Source organism: Raphanus sativus, chromosome 9, assembly GCF_000801105.2.
Source record: "Raphanus sativus cultivar WK10039 chromosome 9, ASM80110v3, whole genome shotgun sequence".
Lineage (NCBI taxonomy): Eukaryota > Viridiplantae > Streptophyta > Magnoliopsida > Brassicales > Brassicaceae > Raphanus > Raphanus sativus.
This window is the reverse complement of record NC_079519.1, coordinates 29,543,253-29,558,383: the sequence shown is the minus strand read 5'-3', so window position 1 is coordinate 29,558,383 and position 15,131 is coordinate 29,543,253. Positions and strand designations below refer to the sequence as shown.

Genomic DNA, 15,131 nt, shown 5'->3' with positions numbered 1-15,131 from the left:
CTGCTTCACCAAATATGCATATAATAAAATGTTAGTTGAACCACCCTGGGTTACGTATGACAAAGAAGCCCATCATATTAAGTTACTTTTGCTTGATTTGCACATATAGATGTTTGAAAGTTACAAGTCCTATGTTCTATACTGTCTACATTTGTACCCATAGTTTGATATGTTGTCGACATTCAATCAATTTATGATATTGAGAGGTATGCAATTTCGTAAAAAAAAACATTACATCTATTAGTCTAGTCATCTGATTCACTTAATAGTTTTGAGTTTGAGTATATTACTTTTGTAAAAATGTGTTGTATGGTAACGTCTTAAACATGACCATAAGATTAGGTTAATTTCCCAATAATTACTGTAACTAAGATAACCACATTACACATGAATCAAGTAGACCAACAGGAAACACTATACTTCTAAACACTAAACTTTTCAATAACTGTCACTTTGGTCAAGACCATAGCAATCCCATTAATTACGTCATTTAGGAAAACAAGGCGGATCATTCTTAAACACACATCATCGTGTCCCCCCGTAGCGTGACTATTTAGACACCTGAAGAAACGGCACCGTTTCAGATCATCTTCATCATTCATCACCTCTCCAAAAAAACGGTATAAAGACAGAACACAGAGACACACGCAAGCAAACGGTAAATAAAAGAAAAAAACTAAACTTGTCGCCGAGTCAAAGCTTCACGTCCCGACCGAACACACATCTAGTTCTCAATTTACACTAATGCCACTGTCTCCGCCGCATCACTGATCCACTACATTTCGCCGGAGAATTTAAAAAAAATGGCGAATAACTCGAAACAGAAGATGTCGGAGCTGTTAACGAAGCTCGGTGATCGAGACACGTTCACAATGGCGGCGAAAGAGCTAGACTCGATGGCGAGAAACATCGACCCCACCTCCGGCGGGAATCTCCAGTCGTTCATCTCCGTCGTCCTCTCCGCCGACGCCGGAGATAAACCGGCGGTTCGAAAGCACTGCATCCACCTGCTCGCGGTTCTATCAGTCTCTCTCCCTCCCGACGCTCTCTCTCCTCACCTCCCCAAGATCCTATCCCGCGTCACGCGCCGCCTCCGCGATCCGGACTCCTCCGTCCGCTCCGCCTGCGTCGCGGCGGTGTCGGCGATCGCTTCCCGGACGACGAAGCCTCCCTTCGCTTCCGCGTTCTTGAAGCCGCTGTCGGAGGCTCTGTTCACGGAGCAGGAGGCGAACGCGCAGATCGGAGCGGGGCTGTGTCTCGCGGCGGCGATCGACGCGGCGGAGGATCCGGATCCCGGTCGGTTAGGAACGACGCTTTTGCCGAGGCTGGAGAAGCTGGTGAAGTGTAATGCTTTTAAGGCGAAATCTGCCGGAGTTGTCGTGATCGGAAGTGTGATCGGTGCTGGTGGTGTCTCCGGTGGTGGATTGAGAGGGTTGTTGGATTGTTTGGTTAGTTTCTTGAGTAGTGAAGATTGGGCGGCGAGGAAAGCGGCGGCTGAAGCTTTGGGGAGGTTGGCGACGGTGGAGAGGAATGAGTTGGGAGAGTTTAAGGCTAAGTGTCTGAAGATCTTTGAAGGAAAGAGATACGACAAGGTGAAAGCTGTGAGAGAGGTGATGAATCAGATGATAGAGGTTTGGACACAAGTACCAGATTTATCAGAGGAGGTTTCTCCTCCCAGATCTAATGCTTCTTCTAAAGGTAATCTTTCTCCACCATTGGATCTTTAGCCAAATTAGGAAACTTTTTGTTGTTTAGTACATACTATTCTTGGTTAAGATTTTTTGTGTCTATACCCTTCAGGCTCTAGAGTTGCATCAACACCTGCTAAACCGAGAACTCGTTTGGTTGACAGATCAACTCCACCGGGGAGCTCAGTAGCCACCGCGGCGAGGAGACGGAGTAATGTAAGAGGCAGTGATCAGAAGAAAACAAGTACAGTACCATCACATACTAAATTGAATGTAAGGAGGAGACTGGAGTTGAAGGCTGGAGGAGGAGCAAGTATTCTCAGTCGTGAGCCTCTTGAAGAAGAGTATCAAGCCCATGATGAAAACACAAGAGAAGTGGGTCAGATGCAGAAGCTAGGAGGTGTTGCCAGTTCTCTTACAGGACATCATGTCTTGTCTGAAAACCAGAATAGTAGTAATAACTGCAAAGGTCTTGAAGATATGTCTCTGATCCGTAATCAGCTTGTTCAGATTGAACAACAGCAATCCAATCTAATGGATCTCCTTCAGGTTTGTTCTAAAACATGATGAGACTGTCTTTGCATACATTTCCTCCGTTCCTGGAAACTTATTATGTGTTTTATTTCATTAGAGATTTGTGGGAAGCTCACAACATGGAATGCATAGTCTGGAAACTCGAGTTCAGGGCCTAGAGCTTGCGCTAGATGAGATATCTTATGACTTAGCAGTTTCAAATGGGAGAATGAGTTCAAACAGAAACAATTGTTGTCTGATTCCTCCTGGAAGTTTCATCACATCCAAATTCTGGAAGAAACCAGTTTCAGCACCAAGGCTGGCCACTTATAGGAACAGAAATGCACAAACCATGGGGTTGCAAGGCTCTAGGCAGCGGTTTAATGGTCCTGCAGGGTTTATTGTCAACCCATTAGCTGAAATTCGACCAGATAATGTATCTGCAGGTATGTTGTTGTATTCTTTTGCTGAAGCAGTTCTGTGTTTAGTCAACAACATAATCAAGAAACATTTGTTTGATTCTTTCGCAGGTATGCCTCACAACTAAGGGAAGAAGAGAAACAAAACTTTCAAAAGATTCTTAGACTTGGAAACCACTGTGTGTGAATGTGGTGATTCTTACTGATTACTAAGTCATAATATTTACTACCACCCTAAGTTCACAGCCATGTTCTGTTTCTTTTTTTTTCTTGAAAATATGTTTTTACTAAAATCCTTGAAAAATCAGATTAAGTAGCTACCTAACTTGTGTAAATTCACGGGTTGAATAATTGAAGTAGTCGGCAACTGTTTTTCTTTCTCTACTCTGGAAAGAAAATGGATCTATCTTATCTTTTAGTTGAATTAGTTATGAGAAATTGCCAAAAATACCATTTTCATAGTACCATTTTTCATGTTTACACTAACCACTTTTACCACTACTTTTAATGAAGGGTTTAGATTTGAAGATTTAGGATTTAGGGTTTAGATTTCCCTAACATCAACTCAAAACTTTGGTACTTGACTAAACTGAAATATAGGGAGAAAAGGGCAGATTGGCAACAACAAGAACTTGAATGTTTCAGTCCTTAAAGACAAAGAAAAAAACCCCAAAAAGCAACTCTGGTTGATGTGATGTGGTATTTTTTTGCTTTTACTTTTAACTTGATTCCTTTTGTCCTTACTTTATGTTTAATTAACTTGCAACACAGTAATCATGTGCTTACACTTTCACTCAGCCACTACACTCTCTTGTCTTTTAGTCTTTACTCTAAAGTCACATGATCACCACTGCTTCAGTGCTATGTTTATCTTTGTTTGATTGCCCATACTCAAACATGGACTATAATACAAAAAAATTAAGAATCAGTGATAAATGTAAAGTTTTCTTGCTACTTTTGAGATCTACTAAACTATTGGATTGCCCATGAAGTCCCTTTATGACACAAAAACCAGTAGAAACAACAAACAAGTGTAGGCAATAACTAATGGGAAATTTTCAAAAATACCACTTTCAAGGTACCATTATTCATCTTTACCACCACTAAAGACACATTTTCAAAAATACCTAATTTATTAAAATGGTAAAGACTCTTATATCTTTGTTTTTATATGATTTTCAAAATTCTAATCCCAAATTCTAAATCCTAAACCTCTAATTCTAAACCCTAAATCCAAAATCTTCAACTCTAAACCCTAAACCCTAAACTATATACCCTAAATTCAATATCCTAAACCCTAAACCCCAAAGTCTAAACTATAAACCCTAAATCCTCAACTCTAAACCCTAAATCCTCAACTCTAAACCCTAAACTATATACCTTAAACTCTAAAACATCAAATCTAAACCCTAAATCCTAAATCTTCAAATCTAAACCCTTCATTAAAAGTAGTGGTAAAAGTGGTTAGTGTAAACATGAAAAATGATACTATGAAAATGGTATTTTTGGCAATTTCTCTTGATGTTATCATTTTCATATAATAACTGGAAACATTATAGGAAAAATCTCTCACATAGCACAAAAAATTATAACAGAAATAGCACATATATAAAAAAATCTTCAAAATAACATTAATTAAAATAAAATGATTAAATTACTCCAAACTCCAAATTTTAATATATACTAGATTTCGATCCGCACAACCGTGTAGATGTTGATTTTCATTTTATATACATTAAATAATATGATTATATTTAATAAGGAATCAAATAATAGGATTACATTTAAAAAAATCAAATGTTCAGAATTAGAATAATAGGAATGGTATATTATTAAGTCATATTATTAATAATAAATGAATGATAATTGATTTCTGTTGAGAATCCATTTTTAAAAAAATTACACAAATCGAAATTGTGATTTCTATTTTAATATATAAGATACTCCATTTCCTAAATATTAAACCTAAATCTTAATAACTAAATAAAACTTCAAATGTAGAATAGTTTTTTTATTTAACTTTTAATATTACAACTTTAAATAAATGCTAATTTAAGAAATTTTTTTTACCTTCTGTGCTACTTTTGGAAAAGAATTATACTTTACAGATATTTCTCAAAACTATAGGCTTTAATAATAAAAGATAAAACCGAAAAGAAATAAAAAATGGGAAAATTTCATAACTACACTTTGTGTAGTACCACAATTCAACAATACCATCAATAGAATGACATTTTCACAAATACACATTTCATTAATGTGTAAAAGACAAAATTAACCTTACATTATCTTCAATCCATCATTCATTTTTTTTCATCGTCTCTGTCAAACTTCCGCCGTCGAGATTTCGTCGTCTTCGATCTATCCAGTGGTTTCACATCCTCCTCGTCTTTCTTCGCTCCCTCATATAATTTCAATAGCGAAAAAATCTTCACATCTCTCATCCTAAAATGGTGTCGGTGTTCCTGTGATTGTATCACGTCGTGGGAGATCTGACGATGGAGAAACCAGAGATGGTCGTAGAACTCGAGACAGAGACAGTGAAATCCGTGATTCATCCTATTGAAGAGTCGACGAAGTGCGGGATCCCGGTTTGGAGGAAGAGATCGCCAGTTCCTCCTCGTGTGGTGGAGAACAGCGAGATGAGGCAGCAGAGCTATGTATATATGCCTCTTGTGTTTTTTGTTATTAGCTATGTTTGTTATTCTCTGGATATATGTATTGATCTCATCACCAGTTAAAAGGACAAAGTTATCTCTTTCACCACCAAATCTTATGTTCGTGGATGGATCAGATATAGAATGTATTGCAATTACAAGTTGTCTTCCGTACTTATTCAAGTAAGTATAGTCAGGTCTTCTCTGTTTTGCAAATATAATATCCATTATTCAGTTCTCAGTTGATTTCTTGGTTAAGTTACGTGCTCTGTGTTACCTCTGCGTGTCCCAAGTTGTCACTTCTTTTATTCTTTTTGATATTTCTTCTTCCTGTATCATTTACCTTTTTTCGCTTGAAAATTATCTAAAATCTTATAATAGAACATAAAGTTAAAAACTATGTCTCTCACTTGCTGCTGCCATGTATATTCTACCCCTGCTTTTATTAACTTTCTGCAACTAACTGCAGAGATATTGCCGTGGTTGGCTGGCGAGAAAGAAGTTTTATCTTCAGAGAGAAACAACAATTTGCATTCAAAGTGCTATCCGAGAATTTGACTGCATTATGTCGTTTCATGGCTACAAGCATGCAGCCACAGAGCTTCAGCGGCTCGTTAGAGGACAAATTGTTCGAAGCAGGTTTCAAGGTGATTAAGCAGTTTCTCTAGTACCTTACTTTACGCTGATTACATAATAATTTTAAGCAGTTTCCAAATTGAATTTTCTCAGGAGCTTCTTATCTCAATTCAAAACTTGACGAAGTCGTTTCAAGACTTCCACAACACAGCGTTGAAATGACTTTATTAGTTTGTTTCCAAACTCTGTTATGCTTCTGGGTTTAGTTTTTGTATGAAGTGAATTTGTTAGGTTTTCTGTAACCAAACTACTGCTGCACCATTTCTTGTGTCCATTGTCACAGCCTCTTGATTCGTGTTATAAGAGTTTAATATTCTTCGTAGCACAATTAATAAAAATTAATAAATCTTTTTCAAGAGGTTATAAATCTTTTATAAGAGTTTATAAATCTTTACAAAACTTTAGAGGTAAATATTCATAAAGCTATTATAAGTGTCTATATTATAAATGTTTGTAAATTATTTATAAGAAAAAAAAGATTATTTATAATGGTTTACAAAACAATTAATAAGACTTTATAATAGTTTATAAAATCAGTCTATAAGGCTTTCTAAATAAATTATTAAAGTATAATTCATTTATAAGAGTTTATAAAATCAGTCTATAAGGCTTTGTAAGGATTACAAATAATTTATAAATGTTTATAAATCATTTTAAAGATTTAGAAATCATTTATAAACCTTTGTCAATATTTAATATATATTTCTATAAATGATTTATAAACCCTTATATATTTATAATGGTTTACAAAACAATTAATAAGACTTTATAAGAGTTTATAAAATCAGTCTATAAGGCTTTCTAAATAAATTATTAAAGTATAATTCATTTATAAGAGTTTATAAAATCAATCTATAAGACTTTGTAAGGATTACAAATAATTTATAAATGTTTATAAATCATTTTTAAAGATTTAGAAATCATTTATAAACCTTTATCAATATTTAATATATATTCATCACGACTTACATAACTCTAGAACATTTTTTTTCAAGCAAGGTGATGACTTTGTCTTCTAATTCTACAATAATTTCCAATCTATTTTCTTTTTACAACTGTACATAATTTTGGATTATTTCTTCCTGGTCAGATTAGTAGACTCTCTAATACAGAAGCTTTGATTTTTGGTTAGCAGTCAACAGGACCGTCTGTTTCTTCAAATACTGAAGATTTTTTTCTTACAAAGCAATTATAAGAAACACTCAACACAAATACTTCTGTTAACTTGAACCATTGAGTTTGGTTTCGCAAGGATCCATATCATACAATGCTCTTTTCATGTTTCCTGGCAAGAACCACTAGATTCCCTTTCTCTGAAACTGGCTCTTTTTCTTCAGGGAAATCAGCCTCTGCAACGAATGGAACCTTTTATTAATCAGGTCTGATGATACAAAACTCTTTGTAGCATGGTTTTCTGCTTCAGTGTATCCGGTCCTCTCTTTTCTAAGTGATAGCTCACAAAATATATATGTGTTTAATTGGAATCTTTTTTGCAGATGTTGGCTGAAGAACACTGGTGTAGTGATTGTGCTAAATGAGTAGGGGGAAATCAACAAAGATGAAGAACAATTTGATTATTAACAAACTGAAACAAGATCCATAAAGAGGAATAAGGAAGAAAGGAAGCATATAACAGAAGAACAAGGTAAATAGAAAAAGAGGAGAAGAACGAGACTTGGAGTGGGAAGCTCCAGCGAAAGGAAGCTTGCACCATCTCCTACACGCCGTATTGAACCAGCTTGCCTTCTCGCCATTATTAAGATATCCCAGCAAAGTTATTCAATCTACAAAACACTAAATTAGATTCGTTTTGAGACTGAGAAATAACAGAAAACAAATAATCTAAGCTAATTAGTGATGGCGTAAGAGATGGCTAAAGCAGTGCAGACACCATTGCCAGAACCAGACATATCCTCTCCAAGTAATAGCTTCGAAAACCTTTCCTTCATCATCTCAATCTCTGCATTAGTCAAAACAACAAGAAGAAGAAACAGCATTAAAATACAAAACATCTCAATCTCTGCATTAGTCAAAGCTGCGAACTTTAATTCTGAAAGTGTCAGTGAGGAATAAAAGCGAACACTTGGTGGACGAACCTGAGACTGTCGATGGTTCCAAAGAGTCGGGGAGAATCTTCCTCTTATCTCCGTCGACATTCTTCACCGACCAACGAGACGACACCGGGGAATGCGTGAAATCCTCCGTACTGCTAGGGTTTTGCTCCTCCTCTTGTCTGGTCGCTTCCGAAATCAGAAAATCTGAGCTGCAGCAGCTGCTTTCTCTTCCCTTCTCTCCCACTTGTCGCATCTTTATTCTCAATTTCTCCGGCAAAGAACCCACTATTACTACTCCGGTCTCTCTCTTCAACACAGTCTCCGATTTCTTAAGAAAAAAAGAAGTTGCTCGAAGATGTGAAATCAAACGCTCGAAGGAGGAGCCTCACTCTCACTGTGGATATTCTCGTGAGAGTGACAAGATGCAGATTCGAATTCTAAATTGAATTTGAGGCGTACTTTTTGATCTCACAGTCACAGATCGGAGAAGATATCTCCGGCGAGAGAAACATGTGGTGAGGGAGAAGGAAATGTTTAATTATTTAAGGGTACAACAGTAATTTGAATCATTAAAAATATGGTGGTATAGTTGGTTAGTGTATAACTGAAAAGTGGTACCATGAAAATGGTATTAGTGGCAATTTCCCATAAAAAATCAAAATAAATAGATGCTTCTGTATATGAACCCACTCAATCATACCAATCCTTGAAGGGGCTCTGTTTTCCTCAAACAATGGAACAAACGGTTCACACCGGAAAGAAAATAAATGTATATAAAAAGAATCTTTATGAACAACTAAAACAGTAAAACAATGCAAAGATAAAACATGAAATCTCTTTCACCTTTTAGAAAAAAAAATAGCCATCAAAAGAAGTCTACGCAAAAATTGACCTTCTTTAGCGGCTCTCTCTCCACTCTTCTTTTACTTTCTTTTTTCTTCGTGTGTTATCTCATCATCTTTATGATACAGGAGCAACCAGATTCAACTCAAGAGGCTTCAAAGCTGCCTGAACAAGTTCTTGAACAGTACGGTTACGGCGACAAACATCTGAGAGTTCCTCTGCGTGCCCTATCAGAGAATTCACATCAGCTCCATTAGTAACATCGGATAACCCTTGTAAGAACTTGGTAGCTTCAGTCTCTGTCACAGCTGTTCTAGGTATCAGGCTAACGCTTTGCTTAGCCCAACCCACTGCTTGTAAACCGTATGTTCTGGTCAGCGCTAGCAGCGTGTATGTTACCTAAACCAAAACCCACAACAAAACATAAGAAACTGTGTTTCAAATGCCATAAAACATATTGATTCCTGAAGTTACCGTATCTAGCCGAGAACTAGGAAGTGCCCCTGCTAATGATGAGATCAAGATTCTTGTGATTGTTGCTCCCCTGGGGATAATGACACTGTCCCTGATTCGTACAAACTGTTCTTCATTCACAGACTTCTCGAGGTCGAAAACGTCGGATAAAAATGTCAATATCGAGTGGCAGGCCTCTCTGGAGAACATTATAAACATCAATGTCAAAAACCTTCCAAGTGGAAAACAACTTGTGACGAGCAAAAAAACAGAGAGTAAAAACCTGTGCTGCACTGTCATTCCAATAACTGCGCAATCTACAATTGGTGAAAAGATAGGAGATGGAATAAACAAATGTGGACAGTAACGAAGACATCTTGACGCCAACAAAAAGCAATCATCAGCTATGTCTGGTCTTGCAGTTACTTCCTGTAAGAATGTAAAGAGAATCAGACACTACAAATGATATATAAGAACTTGATGAGAATATTTACTACTGAGTGAAGTCATTAAACCTTGATGCTTGTCATAAGACATGTCGTGTGTGCAAAGAGTGTTTCAATCAGATTCTTCAAGTAGTCAGCACAAGATGGGTCTGAACCAAAAATCTGCAAATCACACAAAGATTTAGATTCTCTAAAAGCTTTTCTCTAAGCATTCCATTGATTGATATAACACAAATTACCTTTATAACTTCACTGGAGAGATAAAGAAAGCATGGCTGATGATGTTGCTGGTAATGGAATTGAATCTTTGCCAGCATTTCGCCAATTGTGTTAATAATGTATCTTCCAGAAGTACGTACCTACAAACACAATTGTATCCTCTATCAAAATTCTCATCCAAAAAAGTACTTCTAGATCTTCCCTTACTTGCATGGACATGGAATGTTCAGCAAACAGAGGAACAAGAAGAGACAGGTCAATTAAAAAAAAAATTAAAACGATGGTGTGAAGCTCACAGCATATTTGCATGCTCTGCATAGAGATTCCATTGTCCTCATGTCCCAAGGACGACTGCAGTTAAACCATTCTTAAGTAAGAGACTACATTTAAAAAAGGCATTTTGAAGAACATGTATTAGTCATCCAGTGTGTCTAGAAACACTCACGCATCAAAAATTACTCTGAAGATAGCCCAATGCTTATTTATCTCAGCAGCAACAGCTTCAGGGTGGTTCACATACCTAGGGTAGTAGCATCTTTTAGCAAGACTAAACAAAACATACGGAGTTACATTTGCATTACTGAGATATTATACAAACCTGAATAGGAAGGCAAACCGGTCAATATGAACAGTTAACTCCCGCGCATGCTTCTTGTCCAAATCTTCTTTTGCCGCTTCCTGATTCACAGATGCAAGGTTCAAATCACTACAAGCCTATTAATCTATCAAACAAACACGCAGAAAGTCAAGAAGGCGAACCTCTAGAGGAGAAGCGACTGAAAAGCATAATTTCTCAAGTGCACTCCTGGCCTGATCTAAAGGAAGTTCTGTAACAACCATTCTGCATAAACAAAATCTTAGAGATGTTAACAACACACAAATGAGGAGATATATTCCATCATTTTAGTTGACTCCATACCCTAAAGCTTCGACGAGATTGAGTGAATCCTCTGCAGATACTTTATAACCACCCCCGCCATTAATTGCCATGCAATAGATTGTAAATAAATCTTCAAAATAACCGCAAAGATTTTTTCGGCAATCTGCAGTAAGAGGTTATATGAACCAACTAAGAGAACGCATATAATATATGCATATCAGTTTCAACACAACCACCTTCCTATGTTTCTCTCTGGGGAGGAGAAGAGGCATGAATAAATTGACTAACAAACAATCCGAATTTAAAAAACATTAGCTGTTAGATAGTGTTATCACTTGTATAGTTACTATGAGTATGGGTTTCACACCATAAGCATAAAAAGTAAGCAGTTGACATCAAACGAGACTAGAAAACACAACTCAGTTCAAGGAAAGTATACAACAAAATTTCTAAATACTTGCCAGTATTGCAATGTGCCCTATATATGCTAGCAATTCAGCAGAGTCGAAGTCAGATCCATTAGCGTAGGTTCCAGTCAGACCCTTTCAACTAGCTGCCATCTTTGAAGCAAGTCAGTAGGCACAATGCAATTGAATTTTTATACATGTCAGAACTTCACAGTTTCTATACTACCAACCAGAATTTAGTTTGCAAGTACGAAATTTCATGAATCTTTGTAGTATAACCATAAGATAGCTGGTGTAATTATCAATGCTAAAACCAAAATTTATTTTTCAGGTCAGGAAACAACAAAGAGATTAGACAGCCGGTTCTGTAGTATATGTAATTATAATCTTAATGTTATGCTTAGAAGGAAATTGAAAAAGAAGAATTGTCAAGTCTCCAAGAGGGAATACAATACCGTCACAAATATGTCTAAAAGCCAAAGCTGCAGCTGCTGCACAGTCTTCAGATGTTCCCATTCCACTCATTAGAATTCTAATGATCGACGGCAATATTGAAACACTAGCTGGCGCAGCATTAAGCCATTTTGAATAAGCCCCAACAAGTAAGCATGCTGAAATCAAATAAGGAAAGAGATATCTCATCATCAAAGAAAAGGCTTAAAATAAATTTGCTATTCAACTAGAAAAACTTATGCATATCTCGGAAAGTTTCTTCACAGTATAAGCTAGTAATTTCTACCACGCAGCTTTTCACCTTCTACATTTTTTATCTGATGAAAATAAACTACTCACCTGTCTGAAGCAATTGCGCTTGCTGAGGAAGATTTTGAAGCAAGGCCATCACCTGATGTGGAATGTGTAAAGAATGAAATTTCAGTGAATGATACACTAATAGGGGCAGAGTAGAATAAACGTAAAGTTGTTTCATAACTTTAAACACATAAATCTAATGGGGACAAAGACCTACAAGCCTACTGTAGCATTAAAACTAAATTGGAAACCCACATTCCAGAGACAGTGACAAATGATTAAAAATTGGCAGCAGCAGCATCATATATGAACGTGCACATGGAGGAACTATCCCTAATACACACCTGGGGCATGACTTCAGCTTCAACAACTGAAACATAGTTGGATATTGCCCAAATACAGAACAAGATAGCTTCTGCTGGACGCCATTCTTGAAAATTATTTCCTGTCTGAGCATTGGCCTGAGTACATTTCACAAACGTCCTAAAACTTCAAACAATGTACATAACGCAAGTGTGTGGTGGTGATAATCCAAATCGTGTTAACGTCGTTCTAAGTACAATATTTGATTCAATATCTCCCAATACACATACTTTATTTTCTTATAGAACAAATATAGCAGGCTTGATAATAATATACAGTACAAACCTCAAGAAGCTTCATATAGAGAATCTTGAGAGTTGTATCACCTCCCAGGATCAATGCAGCGTCAATTAATACATCTGCAACAGCTGTCAATATAAAACATTCCATCAGAATAAAGCAACGGTTCAACTAAATAAAATGAAAAAGGAGGGAATTCAGGCAGTCATATTATCCAGCATGGAACATATCAAACAATGTAAAAAGAATAATTCAATCAATACAGACACTAAGAGGCACAACACCCTGCGCAAATGGAGTGACTATAAAAACAACAAAACCGTGGAAAGAAACAACTCTATCTGCTTCAGAAAACAAGTAGAAAGAATGGAAACAAGGGAGAGAAAAACTACAAGCCATATTTGGCTATGATTACCATATCTAGTTTGCTTGAATTCCTTAAGGTCCTCATACGAGAGGCCTTGATAATCTTCAGGATACTGAACTCTGAAGCCAACCTGTGAAGAAAACCAGTTTATATGTTTAAACCCACCATATTTTAGTAACCATAATTTTTAAAGAGCAACATCAGAAATCAATCGTCTCTCTGGGCCAGAGCACCTATTAAGGCTCCAAACACTCTTGAAAGAGTAAAACTTAAGAATGGCTAACAAAAAGGAACTTGAGGAGTGCACTCACCAAAGATACAAGGCTCTCATACGCTGGCCGGAAGATATGCAGTCTTCGGTTTCTCTCAGCTTCAATAGATGCTTCACTACCCAAGGAACTATAAGAATCCCTGATAGAGTAAAATCACACTCTCAGAATATAACATTAGAAGTCCCCCAGCAAACATAGACAAGAATGATGTTACCTCTTTGTCAACGCAAGTTGAAGACTGTGCCAAAAGTTGAACGTCATAGAGGCTATATCAAATTCTGGGTGCGAAGTAACTTCCAGCAGGGCATGGACAATAACCATTGATTCATCTGAACCTAGATGTCAGAAAGAGTACCATAACATATTAAACTACCAACTAAAGGATCTGGAGTACCAAAAGCGATTTAGATACATGAAAGGGAACACTTAAAGCAACATGGCAAAGTAGTAGAAATGAGGTTGTGTATACCTGTAGCGATCAATTCAACATATGAATCGCCCACGTCAGCGAATAATCGACCAATAGCTTTGACATCTTCTTCGTCCTGAAAGTGAAACAAATGTAGGCCATTCGCACCTTACTATTCATGGTATAGGATAACAGGAAATATGTGAAGCAACGAAGCCTAGTATCAAGCAGATTTATCCATCAGCTTGCCTATATTAATACAAAAGGTTAACAGGATCAATAACAATACCTTTAAAGAATCTCTTAGATGGGATTTAAGACTTAAAATCTGAGGCACAATAACTTGAATCAAGGGTGTTTGCGCAGAAATACCACCAGAGCTTGGTGCTGCCGTGTAATGTATCAGTTCAGATATGACTGCAAAGTTGAAAATGAAGTTTATCAATAAATATTCTAAGAGTACATTCAAATTATTTGTCCAGAAAATAGTTTTTTCAAGTATCCCAAAAAACTAAAAGGCAACGAGTATACCATTTACAGATGCCTCTGAGAGTGGATCAGAGTTCAAACTTGAGAGAGCTGCATGCACCAATGGATGACAGGCAAGCACTGCTCCAGGAATCCTGGAAAAAAATCAATCCCAAAGTTTACCAGCATATACTGATCGTTGCCAAGTTAAATATCTGTGAAAAAATAGGACGGCTAACTAGAAGCAACCAAAAAGTTATGGACCAGATAAACTTAGCTTTGTGTCTAAGAGAATCTCTAAGGACAAGAAAATGTTAACCAAATAGAAAGCAAACAGAAAGAGCATACCCATGCCTAAGACGGAGCCAAGAAGCAAATGCCTCAAGAACCTGAATTCCAAAATCACAAAAAAATAAAATAATTGACATTAAGTGACCCCCCTTGCAACACTAGAAAACACTAGCTGATCCAACACACACACACAGGCACACAAAAAAAAATCAATTCTATTCTAAATTCGGACGTACGAGACAGTTTTTAGGAATCTAATGATATTGTCATATTGACGACTCTATATATATATATATATAAAAAAAGATAAGCGCTGACCTGTTCCTTAAGTTCGGAAATATTCAAACATGCTGTTAATATACTAAGTGCAGCTTCCATCTGAGAAGTAAGCTCATTCTCAAATTGACGCCGTCGGTCCGGACGAGCAGCTATTTTGTAGTTAAACGTTTCCTGGTCATAGCAAGAAGAGGACATCATATAACCATGTAAACTGAAGTTAATATTACAATTAAAAGAGAGATGAATAATCAAACAAAGGGATGTAGAATACTCTACCTCGGGTAGAACTGTCAAGAGTTCCAAGAAACCAGGCACATATTCAGGATGCATATTCATCTCATCCCTAAGCCAGCTAACTATACCACTATCTCCCCAATCTGCCGCAGGAACGTGCACCGCCAAGGCAGCAACAGCAATACTAATCTACAATACAAAATAAGATAATTCAGCTCAAGAGTTTTAACGCAAGACAACAAC

At 36.8% G+C, this 15,131-nt stretch overlaps 3 protein-coding genes across 3 annotated transcripts in view; 1 reads left to right on the top strand and 2 right to left on the bottom strand.

Moving 5' to 3' along the window:
• The first annotated feature begins 416 nt into the window (after positions 1-416).
• LOC108838776 (TORTIFOLIA1-like protein 3) lies at positions 417-3,000 on the top strand. The gene is made up of 4 exons (XM_018611655.2): positions 417-1,698; positions 1,801-2,237; positions 2,320-2,647; positions 2,732-3,000. The coding sequence occupies exons 1-4, from the start codon at positions 804-806 to the stop codon at positions 2,746-2,748; spliced, it is 1,677 nt and encodes a 558-aa protein (XP_018467157.2). The 5' UTR covers positions 417-803; the 3' UTR covers positions 2,749-3,000.
• A 4,463-nt stretch (positions 3,001-7,463) lies between these two features.
• LOC130499776 (rop guanine nucleotide exchange factor 7-like) lies at positions 7,464-8,452 on the bottom strand. Its single transcript, XM_056994165.1, has 2 exons — positions 8,010-8,452; positions 7,464-7,873 (listed from the first exon to the last, which is right to left on the bottom strand). Exons 1-2 carry the CDS (start codon positions 8,218-8,220, stop codon positions 7,761-7,763), a joined length of 324 nt encoding a protein of 107 aa, XP_056850145.1. The 5' UTR covers positions 8,221-8,452; the 3' UTR covers positions 7,464-7,760.
• Positions 8,453-8,614: 162 nt separating this feature from the next.
• The window catches only part of LOC108835094 (transportin MOS14), a 7,771-nt gene continuing 1,254 nt past the window's right edge, over positions 8,615-15,131 (bottom strand). Inside the window, exons 3-25 of the mRNA XM_056994967.1 lie at positions 14,931-15,077; positions 14,694-14,825; positions 14,433-14,473; positions 14,148-14,239; positions 13,906-14,033; positions 13,677-13,752; positions 13,422-13,542; positions 13,247-13,346; positions 12,984-13,065; positions 12,614-12,696; positions 12,310-12,426; positions 12,008-12,059; positions 11,671-11,826; positions 10,848-10,971; positions 10,688-10,769; positions 10,527-10,606; positions 10,374-10,448; positions 10,225-10,279; positions 9,949-10,068; positions 9,779-9,871; positions 9,547-9,692; positions 9,285-9,462; positions 8,615-9,209 (exon numbers count right to left, since the gene is read on the bottom strand). Of these exons, the coding sequence (XP_056850947.1) occupies positions 8,928-9,209; positions 9,285-9,462; positions 9,547-9,692; positions 9,779-9,871; positions 9,949-10,068; positions 10,225-10,279; positions 10,374-10,448; positions 10,527-10,606; positions 10,688-10,769; positions 10,848-10,971; positions 11,671-11,826; positions 12,008-12,059; positions 12,310-12,426; positions 12,614-12,696; positions 12,984-13,065; positions 13,247-13,346; positions 13,422-13,542; positions 13,677-13,752; positions 13,906-14,033; positions 14,148-14,239; positions 14,433-14,473; positions 14,694-14,825; positions 14,931-15,077 (2,562 nt within the window). The 3' untranslated portion in view covers positions 8,615-8,927. The remainder of the gene's footprint in view (positions 9,210-9,284; positions 9,463-9,546; positions 9,693-9,778; positions 9,872-9,948; positions 10,069-10,224; positions 10,280-10,373; positions 10,449-10,526; positions 10,607-10,687; positions 10,770-10,847; positions 10,972-11,670; positions 11,827-12,007; positions 12,060-12,309; positions 12,427-12,613; positions 12,697-12,983; positions 13,066-13,246; positions 13,347-13,421; positions 13,543-13,676; positions 13,753-13,905; positions 14,034-14,147; positions 14,240-14,432; positions 14,474-14,693; positions 14,826-14,930; positions 15,078-15,131) is intronic.

Bases quoted from the DNA above. Each gene is read 5' to 3' on its own strand.
- LOC130499776 (XM_056994165.1), bottom strand. From the start codon at position 8,220: ATGCGACAAGTGGGAGAGAAGGGAAGAGAAAGCAGCTGCTGCAGCTCA. The intron at 7,874-8,009 runs GTTCGTCCACCA...TGACTAATGCAG, and splicing joins GGAACCATCGACAGTCTCAG to AGATTGAGATGATGAAGGAA.
- LOC108838776 (XM_018611655.2), top strand. From the start codon at position 804: ATGGCGAATAACTCGAAACAGAAGATGTCGGAGCTGTTAACGAAGCTC. The intron at 1,699-1,800 runs GTAATCTTTCTC...TATACCCTTCAG, and splicing joins ATCTAATGCTTCTTCTAAAG to GCTCTAGAGTTGCATCAACA. The intron at 2,238-2,319 runs GTTTGTTCTAAA...TTATTTCATTAG, and splicing joins ATCTAATGGATCTCCTTCAG to AGATTTGTGGGAAGCTCACA.